This window comes from Eptatretus burgeri, chromosome 18 (assembly GCF_056783735.1).
Source record: "Eptatretus burgeri isolate ZD-2024b chromosome 18, Ebu_testis_v1, whole genome shotgun sequence".
NCBI classification, from domain to species: Eukaryota; Metazoa; Chordata; class Myxini; order Myxiniformes; family Myxinidae; genus Eptatretus; species Eptatretus burgeri.
In genome coordinates, this window is record NC_140978.1 from 26,375,432 (window position 1) to 26,387,855 (window position 12,424).

The window sequence follows — 12,424 nt, forward strand, 5'->3', positions numbered from 1 at the left end:
AATCTGAGACGATGTGTCAAAATTTCGCTGAAAAATGTGTACACTTGACATGGAACGCCCCGAATGGCACTCTGAAGAGTGCATTCCTCCGCCAGGCTGAACACGTTACGTTTTGGATCCCACTGATGGGCCGGATCTACATCTGAATCTTCACCAAAATCGAATCAAGTTTTCCTTGTCATACACCCAACCTATACACCGAGTTTCATGCAAAACCATCCGTATCTTTTTGAAATACCGTGCTCTCCAGGGTGTTCCAAAAAGATCCAGACAACTTTGGTTGTTAATATATTTTAGAACCAGAAATGATACAATGATACCCTTTGGTTTGTATGATACAGAAACTCTTAAAGTTTTATGCACACCATCAATACACTTCAATGTGAGCTCCGTTTATTGCGCGCAGGATATCAAGGTGATACAAGAGTTCTTGTCATGTTCGGCTCAGCATGTTTGCATCCATTGCTGTGCATGCAGCTGTAATTCGAGAACAAAGATCCTGAAGGTTTGCCAGCTTGGTGTTATCGACATCTTTAACGAATGCACGCAGAAAAAAAAATCAAGGGTAGTAATGTTTGGTGATCGTGGAGGCCAGGCGGTTGGTCCGTCTTGGCCAATCCTGCGACCTGGAAAATTTTCATTCAGGACGGCTCGAATGACCAAGGCCCACTGAAGGGAAGCGCCGTCCTGTTGAAAAATGATATCGGGTTGCTGCAGGTCTTAAATCTTTGGGAAGGTGAATCCTTCCAACATGTTCATGTAAATTGTTGAGGTCATTGTATCCTCCGCAAAGAAAAAAGGACCCACTAAGCAGTCATGGAGAAGGCCACACCTAACATTGACCTTTGGACTGTTGCGTATGTGTTCAATGGCCACTTGGGGGTTTTCCACGCCCCAGATCCTCACATTGTGCCAGTTGACCTTCCCCGATACATGAAAGCAAGCTTCGTCTGTGAACATGACCTTTTCAGGTAATCTTCTTCATCCTCTATGAGACTGAGAATTTCCAAGGCAAACTCCTTGTGTTTGGGTCCGTTACTTGGTTTGGGCTCCTGCAGAATCTGCACCTTGTCAGCATAAAGCTTCAGTCTTTCATGAAAAATCCTCTGTACAGTGGTGGTTGGTCGGCCCAGTTCTCTGGATGTGCGTCAAGTCAACTTGATTTTCTGGACTTTGTTGAAATGATTCACTCACTCGTTCAACATCTGCTGCACTTGTGCTTGGTCGACCAGTACTTTTCTGTTTCTGACAACTTCCAGTCTCCAGTCTCCTTAAACCTCTTGTACCACTCTCTGATCCCAGTCCGTGATGGCGGATTCCTTCCATACCCTGTGCAGAAATTATGCTGAACTTGCGTGTCAGATCTCATCTCGATGAACCATTCGACACACTGAGCTTTCTCCTGTGGAGTTGCCATTTTCATTTACATTGAATCACCAGACTTGAAAATCCAGAAAATTTGATGAGTTTATGTGTCATAGATATATGTATATATATATATATATATATATGTATATGTATATGTATATGTATATGTATATGTATATGTATATGTATATGTATATATATATATATATATGTATATATATATATATATATATATATATATATACATATACATATATATATATATATATATACATATATATACATATATATATATATATATATATATATATATATATATATATATGTATATATATGTATATGTATATATATATATATATATATATATATATATATATATATATATATATATATATATATATATATAACAAAGCGTATCGTTCCATCATTTGTTGTACTAAATATATTAGCAACCAAAGTTGTCCAGGTCTTTTTGGAACACCCCATATATCGTTTTTGGCCCTATCTCTCAATGCTGAAGAATCGCTTACAAATTAAAAAAAAATCTGTTCTCGGGATCCAGATCTTCACCAAAATTGAATCAATTCATCCTTGTGACAAACCCAACCTGTTCGAGTTTCATCCAAATCTATCCATAACTTTTTAAAATTTCCTACTTGCAAACAGACAGACAGACAGAAAGTGGTGAATACTTCGGTGGTGGAGGTAACTAGCTGAAGCAACATCAACAATCATGATGGACTGCCTGCACCACACTAGAGGATGCTGCCTGATCCCTAAAGCTGATGCAACCATTAGGCAACCTTGGCAGTCACTGAGAGTGGTAAAATTTGGAGGCGGCAAAAACAACATGAATGAAAGAACGATTCATGAGATTACATAAGTAAACTAGAAGAGCACTCGGAAGAGCGCATCCCTCCGCCACGTAATGCCTGATCCACGAGAACATATCGGGCCCAATACATTGTTTGAAATATCATGCTATACAGCACTACAGCATATCGTTTTTGGCCCTATCTCTCAGTGGTGAAGAATCGCTTAAAAAATTCTAGTAGGTCGATCCGGATCCAGATCTTCACCAAAATCGAATCAGCTCGTCCTTGCCACACACCAAACCTGTCCACAAAATCTCATCTGGCAGTGGCAGAGGTATCTCACAAACGGTGGTGGAGGTCCACAAAATCTCACAATCACCACCTTCGGTGGTGGACGTAACAAGCAGACTGTTTGTTTACGTGTTTTTCCTTTCGTATGAACTGTTATTGTTATTGGCCAACTCCGGATGCCAGTGAAACCGCCCCCTCTCCTCCTCCGGGGACACCAAAAGTACACCCCTTGATCGTATGTTGAAGAACCACCGACGCCATCTGAAAATTGCTGGTCACGGTGGGCGTGTCAGGGGCTCAAGCAGCCCGCTTGAAAACCAATGGCGCACGATCGCAAGGTAAAAATCTTGAAGCTGCGGAGTTATCTGCTGGAGAGAAAGCTCGGCAGTCGGCACGTTCAGCGGAAGAGTTCGTTGACGACTGCGAGTGAATTGCAAGACGATTTCTCGAGTTGTCACGACCACAAGATGTTTTGAATTTTGTTTGTAAAAATAACCTCATAGATAATGTCCGCAACACATTGTTTTATTCTCAGCATCCTCTTCACCGTCCCTGTTTCTGTGACCAATGATGAGCGAAGCTTTTACAAGCTAAAGTTGATCAAAACATACATTCGTTCCTCAGTGATGCAACAAACGTTTGTTGGGTGAGCTATCCACCTCGTCAATAGAACATGAAATTGCACGAAACATTCACCTGAAGGAACTTGTTTCTACATTTGGTAAACTCAAAGCATGGAAAGTTAAATTCTTAAGTTGTAATGATCAACTTTGTTGCAGGAACACATTGTATGACATCACATGATCCATATTACACATTATCATGTGCATTTATTGGAGTACATATACAGTATTATTAAAAGTGTAGGTCTTTGAGAATATCTTATACAGTTGGTATCAGATTTGCCTTTTTCAGTTAAAATCAATCTGTAATTATATATTCAGAAGTTTTATTCATGCTAATGCACAATATGCATTTTCAAATGTTGATTGTTTCTTTGAGGAGGGGAGTGGTGGGAGTTCACAAAAGCTGGAAGTTTTCCAAGGGCACCTAATACCCTTATTTCCCTCCAAAACCTGCTATGAGTCTGTCTCCTGGAGTTGCAGATGCAAAAAGGCTGCAGGTCATGTTCCCTCACCCAAGCAGAGGGCTGTGCATTAGGCCACAAGTTGCTCTGCTTATTTGAGGGAGCATGTCTTGGAAACTGACATCCTACTATATTAAATAAGACAATCTGTGTATGTACGTGTGTATGTATTGTCATGATCCCGCTGTTTAATATCTTCCAGCACGGAATACTGACGTTAATGTCCGAACTTCAAGCAGTCCACGTGTGGACAAAGAGAACAACAAATCACACCACTGTGTTTCAAATCGGCTTCTAGGGGTAGGCATGATATTTTATTGCCTCGATCTCAAAAATGGCTGGTAACAGAATTGATTACACAACACAAAAACCTGCCAGAACTCTTGGCAACAATAGAGTTCCAAAAACAGGTTGTACAACTCACAGCTCCGCTCGACGATAGCCGGGAATAACGATCACACTCGTCCCAATTTAACTCAATCCTTTTAGACGGAGTTATCAACGATCAGCGCGACTGTGCTGTCGAGAGTCTTGAAAATCACTTGAAAATCGCTTATAAAACATGCGATTTGGAGCGCTCGATATATTTTTCCACTCCCGATCCTAGAGCCACGTCTGTTGCCAGCAATGGCGTCCCAGCTCTCGCGTGGTCCACCCACCACGTGCCGACTAGCCCACCAATCCCTGGGAACCTGAAAAAGGTCACGTGACGTTGTGGGCGGGACACTAAATTTGGTGAGAACATGGTTTTTCTCACAGTATGTAGATCTGCAAATCGTGGAAAAGAACAGGGCTGGCCCGATCTCCACCAAATTTTACATACGTGTTGGTCGTAACCAGGGTTCGGTCACCCCACCTCCCCTTCCCTAAAACGACTTGCCAATGCTCCTGAGGGTAGCCGGTGTTTCTCGTAATACAAAATGACAATGGTGTTTTGCACACGAGATCTGTTCTTTGTTTCTTTTATTTGATTTTGCAGCTGGGCTGGATCCAAAACCTGTGAACACTGTCATCAAAATTTGAAAGTGGTGACTGATTTATGCATGATTTGATAATATAATATTGGTAGGATGTAGCCATGAGTAGAATTTCAGAGTAAAGTTTGTAATCTGTACACTTTGGAGGTGTTTTTCTTGGGAAATGTGCAGATTTTGTTGTGACGGGACTGAAACATGAATATTTCCCATTCTGATGATCGAAACCAAATGTCCCTCATATTGACACAAACATGTAACCTTGTGCTACATAATAATTGAATATTATGACCTTTGAAGCCGAGTAACCGGGGTCACCACCCCTTTGATTTTTCTGTCTCGTCGCTTTTTGAACTGAAAAACTTTCAACCTCTCATTAAACATTCAAATTTTTCAAGTCTTTAGCGACTACCAATGATTAATATGCACTTCTCAGTGGTCTTGAGATTATTTGATAATAATCTATACGAATAAGTGTGTGTGTCTCCTACATAACTCCAAAACTATAAAACCTAGTAGCCAGAAGCTCTGCATGTATACTAAGGGAACTCTAAGGAAGTGCAAGAGTGAAAATTGGGTGTTTGGGTTAATTAAAACACACCTTTCGAAGATAATTAACGGCATTATTAATTATATCTTTCATCAGGCGATCCTCGGCCACCTCGCTCACTGGGATCTTCATGCGTATCTTGGGTTAACTCGCCGGGGTCTGAAGCCGCCATGTTTTTTGGCCTGCTCAACCATACCTTGACTTTTAACAGGCTGCAACAATTTCTTGATGATAAAGTTCCCCCCCCCCCTTTCCTCACTCGTTTTATCGAATGCCTGTTCATCAAAGCTATGAATTACTGGGTACATTACAATGCTTATAAACGCCAGGAGATGCCAGTGTTCATGACTTTATTTCATTTCCGCCCATGTGATTACCTTGAGAATCTCTTAAACGAAGCCAAATTACAAAGTTTAAGCTCCAGAATTGAACTTAGCAGGGGTTCCAACTGCTAAATAAGTGTTCATTTGTCTTATTCGGATCTAGTTTGGACTTTTGGACATAGTTATTGCTTGCCAACCATTTAATTGGAGTGGTTTCTTGAGTGCTTAAGCTGCTTGCCGAGTGCCCTACAGTGGACGGCAGTGCAGGTCGTGTCCCGATCGGGATGTACAGTCAGCAGTTGCTACAAGGTAGAGGCACATATGTGGGTATATTTGGATCTGTAATTTAGGGACTCTGCGAGTGTGTGTATGCCTGCATGCTTGGTTATGTGGGCGCTGTGGTGGCAAAGTTTCATCCCGTATCTTGGAGTTTTAAACTTTTAACCTCAGCAGCGTACTCTTTGTGAGTTTCAAAGCAAAATACATTTGATAACACTTGTTTTCCGAGCCGTTCACCATATTAACGTGTTTTCTCAATTACAGAGCCAAATTTTTTCCACCTGTCACATGACGTGTGTGTGTGTGTGTGTGTGTGTGTGTGTGTGTGTGTGTGTGTGTGTGTGTGTGTGTGTGTGTGTGTGTGTGTGTGTGTGTGTGTGTGTGTGTGTGTGTGTGTGTGTGTGTGTGTTGTTCATAAAGCATACATATTTTCTGCTAACTCCCCTACCCCCATATCTCTATCTCTATCTCTATCTCTATCTCTATCTCTATCTCTATCTCTATCTCTATCTCTATCTCTATCTCTACACCCTCTCTCTCTACACCCTCTCTCTCTACACCCTCTCTCTCTACACCCTCTCTCTCTACACCCTCTCTCTCTACACCCTCTCTCTCTACACCCTCTCTCTCTACACCCTCTCTCTCTACACCCTCTCTCTCTACACCCTCTCTCTCTACACCCTCTCTCTCTACACCCTCTCTCTCTACACCCTCTCTCTCTACACCCTCTCTCTCTACACCCTCTCTCTCTACACCCTCTCTCTCTACACCCTCTCTCTCTACACCCTCTCTCTCTACACCCTCTCTCTCTCTACACCCTCTCTCTCTCTACACTCTCTCTCTACACCCTCTCTCTCTACTCTCTCTCTCTCTCTCTCTCTCTCTCTCTCTCTCTCTCTCTCTCTCTCTCTCTCTCTCTCTCTCTCTCTCTCTCTCTCTCTCTCTCTCTCTCTCTCTCTCTCTCTCTCTCTCTCTCTCTCTCTCTCTCTCTCCGAACGTATCTGGATGGTGGTATCTCCGGACGTGCCAGACAGTGGTTATGTCCAGCCAGACCTTCCCGTCGCAATGCCTTACCTTGCCCTCCCCTCACGCTGCCTTCCCTTGACGTGTCTGGATGGTGGTTATGTCCGGATGGTGGTTATGTTTAGACGAACCCTCCCCTCACACTGCCTTACTTGCGCTCCCATCATGCCACCTTCCTTGCGCTCCCCTCGTGCTACCTTCCTTTGCCCTCCCTTGCTCTCCCTTCATGCTTCTTTCCCTTGCCCTCCCCTCACACTGCCTTCCCTTTCCACACCCTTCCTCACTCCACCCTCCTTCCTCAATCCTCCTCCTGCCTTGATCCCTCTACCTCCTCGCTCCCCCCTCCTCTTTCCTCGCTCCCCCTCCTCTCTCTTCACTCCATCCTCTTCCCTCCTCACTCCCCCTCCCTCCTCGCTCCCCCTCCCTCCTCGCTCCCCCTCCTCTCACTCCCCTCACCCTACCCTCCCTACTCTCTCCCTCCTCTCTCCCCTCCTACTTACTACCTCCCCCTCCCCCTTTAATCTTCCCATTTGCGAAGTGACGGATTTTATTTGCGAGTCCATAATAATCCTCTTCAAACAATTCAAACATTTGTAATGGGACAGAAATCTTGTGACGGGATGGAATTCCAGCTTCATTTTTTGTGAAATATGTTGCATGCCACTTCAATAACGTGCTGATATCATGTATCAGGGATTTCGTCAAAACCTCTCACTGCAGTCCATTTTTGCTCCGATGGTTGTAGAAGACAATTCGAAAACAAGTTTTGCTTTGCATTTTTTTTGACTTGAACATCACACGTAGTTACTTTGAGTCACATCATGGAAAAGGTCCAGTAGATGGAATTGGCAAACCTGTGTAAACTTCTGTATATTCTGATGTAAAAGCATCAAAAGTTGTCTTGACAAATGCCAAACAGTTTGTGGAATATGCTGAACGGCATATCAAAGGTATAGGAATCCTGTATGTTGTTCGGGAAGAGTTACAGTTGAGGCCTGTCAATGACGAATTCATAAAACCAGTTCCAGGAACGAACTCTCCAGGTTTAATCATATTGATCATTTCATTGAAACTGACGGATACAAGCTGAATTTTCATAAAAATAGTAGGTTCCACAGTCAGAGGCAATGAGATCGGTGGTGTTCTCCTGTGAGAAACATCCTCACAATGGTGTCATGAATGAAGGAAGCAAATTCGAATCGGTGACAAACACCTTGGACTGGGGGGTTGATTGTGTGAGATCTCGGTGATCAACAAGTTTGAAGCTTTTGAAATCTTACCGAGTTCTATCAGTGATGACTGAGTCAACCAATTCTGTCCTGTCACGGTCATCATTCACCATCCCTACACAATGAGCATGGAATGAGTGATTGATGGATGCTGGGGTACACCTCCCTCCACACTCGATGTTTTAGAGTGATTTCATTCTGACACAACATGTGCTGGTCCTGGAAACTCGGGTACCAGCCTTCAGTTTCCGACCCGTCATGCTGTCAGGGGTTTTGGATCCCGGCCAACCCTTCAATCGGTGTGGAAGCATTTGGGGATACCAAACACGTCATTCAATGACTCCCTATGTTCTCCTGGAAAAAAGCGTCTGTTGCCTCGATTGAGTTGGAGTTGGGTTTTTAGATCCTCGTGGAGGATCTCTAAGTCTTACTCACGTTGTTGTTCTTCATCTTCTTCATCTTCTTCTTGTGGACTTTTTTGTTTCACAGCCTACAGTTTTCATCTAAACTTCCTGAAACTTGGCATGTATATGTAAAAATACCCTGCGCAGACAGTAACCATCTCCGATTTTGAAAATTCCTCCAAGAAAAAAAGTTGTGACGTCAAAATTATCTCCGAAACTAGGCAAGCTTTTTGAATTCTGTTTGCGGGAATCGAACAGGGCATTAGCAGAGATGAATTACCGCACATATGATGCATCATGATGACGTCATATCATTTTTTATGACGTCATTCCTATTTTTTGACATTTTTTATTTCACAACCCAGAGTTTTCATCGGATCTTCGTGAAACTTGCCATGTATATGCAGAAAGCCCACGTGCAGGCAGTAACCATCTCCGATTTTGGAAATTCTTCCTAGAAAAAAAATTGACGTCATAATATCACCGCTAATGGAAATTGCCTAAACCATTATCTCCGAAACTCGGCAAGCTGTTTGAATTTTGTTTGCGGGAATCAAGCCGGGCATTAGCACAGATAATTTATCGCAAACCTGATACATCACAATGACGTCATATTCATTTTTATGACATCATCATTAAGAGGACGAGGATCTTAGCTCATTTGAGCTTGTTTACCTCCGGCATCAAAGGTGAAGGAGGTTATGTTTTCAGCCCTCTCTGTATGTCTCTGTCTCTATCTGTCTGTTTGTATACAGGATATCTCAAAAAGTTGTGGATAGATCCAGATGAAATTTTTGGACAGGTTTGGTGTGTGACAAGGACGAACTGATTAGATTTTGGTGAAGATCTGAATCCGGATCTGGATACGAGAATTATTTAATTTTTAAAGTGATTCTTCACCATTGAGAGATCAGGCCAAAACCGATATGGTACTGAATAGCATGACATTTCAAAAATGTAATGGGTCCGATATGTTCTCGTGGATCAGGCATTGCGTGGCGGAGGTATGCGCTCCACCGAGTGCCCTTCTAGTTTTGTTGTTGTAAAAAGTTGTGTAATCACAAGTTGAAATGGGTGCATGTGCACACCTGGAAATGTCTTGGTGTGGAATTCTGCCCACCAATGAATGGGCTTGCACTCAGGGGGGTTGTCATATCATGAGATGTTCCTCACTGAAGTTGAATGAAAATGTCTTCCTGTGGAGGTGACCGCACATTTGGCCAAAATGTCATGCAGAGCACGGGGAACGAACGCTAGACATGCCAGACTGGAGCTAAAGGGCACTTGTGGTGCTCCAGATGGTATTGTTTACAGTGCTGATTGTTCTCATCTCCACAATGATATTCATGTGACAAGGAAATCATGTAATACTGTTTCTTTGTGTCAACTCAACCCTGTTTGGCAATACCACCTGAGCAATAGCCTCATGATGCTACGATTCCAGGTGCCAATTTTGTATGTCCTGTGTTGATTTGTCCTCAAAAAAAAATTCTGTTTTAGTTTCGGATATAGAAGTTTGTCTGGCTCGTTCAAGGCTGTGACATTGAGCTTTACCTTGCCATCGGTCAACTCCCACACATGCAGATCAACCACAGCTCGCATCCGTGTAATCAAGACATGGAGCACTGAAGGTGGGGTTCTGCTCATGGGCTATGAGATGTACCGCCTCCTGTCCCTGCGCAAGGGTCTCCGGAGTGGCGGTGGGAGGAAGCGCAAGGTGAAAAAGGCTGTCGACACTGATGTCATCGACCTAAATGATGAGGACAGGCATCAAGAGTGCTTGGAAGGTATTTGCCCCACTCTCATTTCTTTCCCCATCTCATTCCTTACATAATGATAATTATGTTAATTAAGTGATGTGTATGTTATTTAATTTATTTCTGTTACTTTGTGCTTTGAATAAAATTTCTTGCATTAATACGAGCCTTTGAGAAGGATAACATTGATTTGGATCGTGGATTGGAGTTCAGCAGACCACTGGATGTAGTCATGAGTATTGAAGAGAAAACGAGTTTGGTTGTTTCTGATAGATTTGTGGTCCTGACAGACAAACGGCATGTTGCTCCCTTTAGATGTGGAGAAGGCTCTGGCTGTGCCTGGGCCAGACGTGGTCATTTGTGATGAGGGGCATCGCATAAAGAACTGTCATGCGAGTACATCACAGGCACTGAAGAGTGTGCGCACACGTCGCCGTGTTGTGCTTACTGGCTATCCGCTACAGAACAACCTGGTGGAGTACTGGTGCATGGTTGATTTTGTCAGGCCGAACTTCTTGGGGACACGCCACGAGTTCAGCAACTTGTTTGAGAGACCAATCTTGAATGGGCAGTGTGCGGACAGTACACCACAAGACGTGCGCTTGATGCGATACCGCAGCCACGTACTGCACAGCCTACTCGAAGGCTTCGTTCAGCGGTTAGTGGTCATGTTGGAGGCTCTCACCTACCCACTTGAAAATGAGTGTCGGTGGCTGTCTGTGTGTGAGCTCGCCGTGTCGGTGGCTGTCTGTGTGCGAGCTCGCCGTGTCGGTGGCTGTCTGTGTGTGAGCTCGCTGTGTCGGTGGCTGTCTGTGTGTGAGCTCGCTGTGTCGGTGGCTGTCTGTGTGTGAGCTCGCCGTGTCGGTGGCTGTCTGTGTGTGAGCTCGCCGTGTCGGTGGCTGTCTGTGTGTGAGCTCGCTGTGTCGGTGGCTGTCTGTGTGCGAGCTCGCTGTGTCGGTGGCTGTCTGTGTGTGAGCTCGCTGTGTCGGTGGCTGTCTGTGTGTGAGCTCGCTGTGTCGGTGGCTGTCTGTGTGTGAGCTCGCTGTGTCGGTGGCTGTCTGTGTGTGAGCTCGCCGTGTCGGTGGCTGTCTGTGTGTGAGCTCGCCATGTCGGTGGCTGTCTGTGTGCGAGCTCGCTGTGTCGGTGGCTGTCTTTGTGTGAGCTTGCCTTATCAATGGCTATCAGTGTGTGAGCTCACTGTGTCGCTATGCAAGCTTGCCGTATTGGTGTATATCTGCATTTGAGGTCACTGTCGGTGTCTGCCAGTGTGTGAACTCGCCGTGTCATTTTTCCTGTTTGCTGATGTGATTGTGTGTTGTCATGTTGTTGCAACTGCAGGCGAGGACACGATGTCTTTTGGGATCATCTCCCGGGGAAACAGGAGCATGTGCTGCTGGTTCGTTTGTCTCCGATACAGTTTACTTTGTACCGCAATTTCATGCTTCGATTCAAGGATGCCAGTGCTGGCGGTTGGGTCAGCACCAACCCAATAAAGGCCTACTGTGTTTGCTGCAAGGTTTGTGAACACAACGATGCCTCCCCTATTGCTTTACAACCTCGTTTACAAAATGTTTCCTCTGCCACTTCATCTGATATGCATCAGTGATTATTTGGAAAAATCGTTATTGGGAGTGTGCACATGATGATTCATGTTTATTGAGGTTTGTTTCTCATGATCTTTTGCCACGTTTACTTCAGATATGGAACCACTCGGACATTTTGCACGAGGCCATGCAAAAGGAGACTCTTGTTACCGATCCGGATCTCGACCTCGAGGTGTCAGAGCTGGGACCCAATCTGTCCAAGGAGCGCTCTCACAACAAGCGCAAGTTTATAAACAGGCCAGAGGGAGTAGGAGCTGCCCAGCAGCACGGAAACAACCGCTACGTGCAGAACGTGGGCTTGCAACCCTTCCAGGAGCGTGGGGGGCAGGTCATCACATATGAATGGGTGAGGTTTCTCCCATCATAGCAGCTTCATGAAAACCCAGGCTTTGACTCCTCTTTCATACATTATTGTTAATTGAATTTTTGTGAGTTTTTATTCAAGGGATCAAGACTCATGGAATAGCAGGATGATCGGGGACAATAGACCGACAGACAAATTGGGCCAAAAGAAAAACAGAGGCGATGACAACAAATGGATTTGCCACAGCACAAGAAAAGGAATGTTTGAAGAAGGGTGAGAATAGGGGCTCAGCAAGTTTCAAAAAAAAAATGCAAAGTCGAGGGCCTCCATCCATTGTTGGATGGGCCTAATGTCTGACATTGAGGGCCTCCATCCATTGTTGGAGAGAGAACTGCCTTGGAGGGTTTTGACCCCAT

At 44.3% G+C, this 12,424-nt stretch overlaps 1 protein-coding gene across 2 annotated transcripts in view; it reads left to right on the forward strand.

Moving 5' to 3' along the window:
• The window catches only part of RAD54L2 (RAD54 like 2), a 93,532-nt gene that overhangs the window by 38,877 nt on the left and 42,231 nt on the right, over positions 1-12,424 (forward strand). For both annotated transcript variants that reach the window (XM_085863502.1, XM_085863501.1), the window contains exons 9-12: positions 9,928-10,130; positions 10,416-10,758; positions 11,439-11,616; positions 11,799-12,050. In XM_085863502.1, coding sequence (XP_085719628.1) covers positions 9,928-10,130; positions 10,416-10,758; positions 11,439-11,616; positions 11,799-12,050 — 976 coding nt within the window. The remainder of the gene's footprint in view (positions 1-9,927; positions 10,131-10,415; positions 10,759-11,438; positions 11,617-11,798; positions 12,051-12,424) is intronic.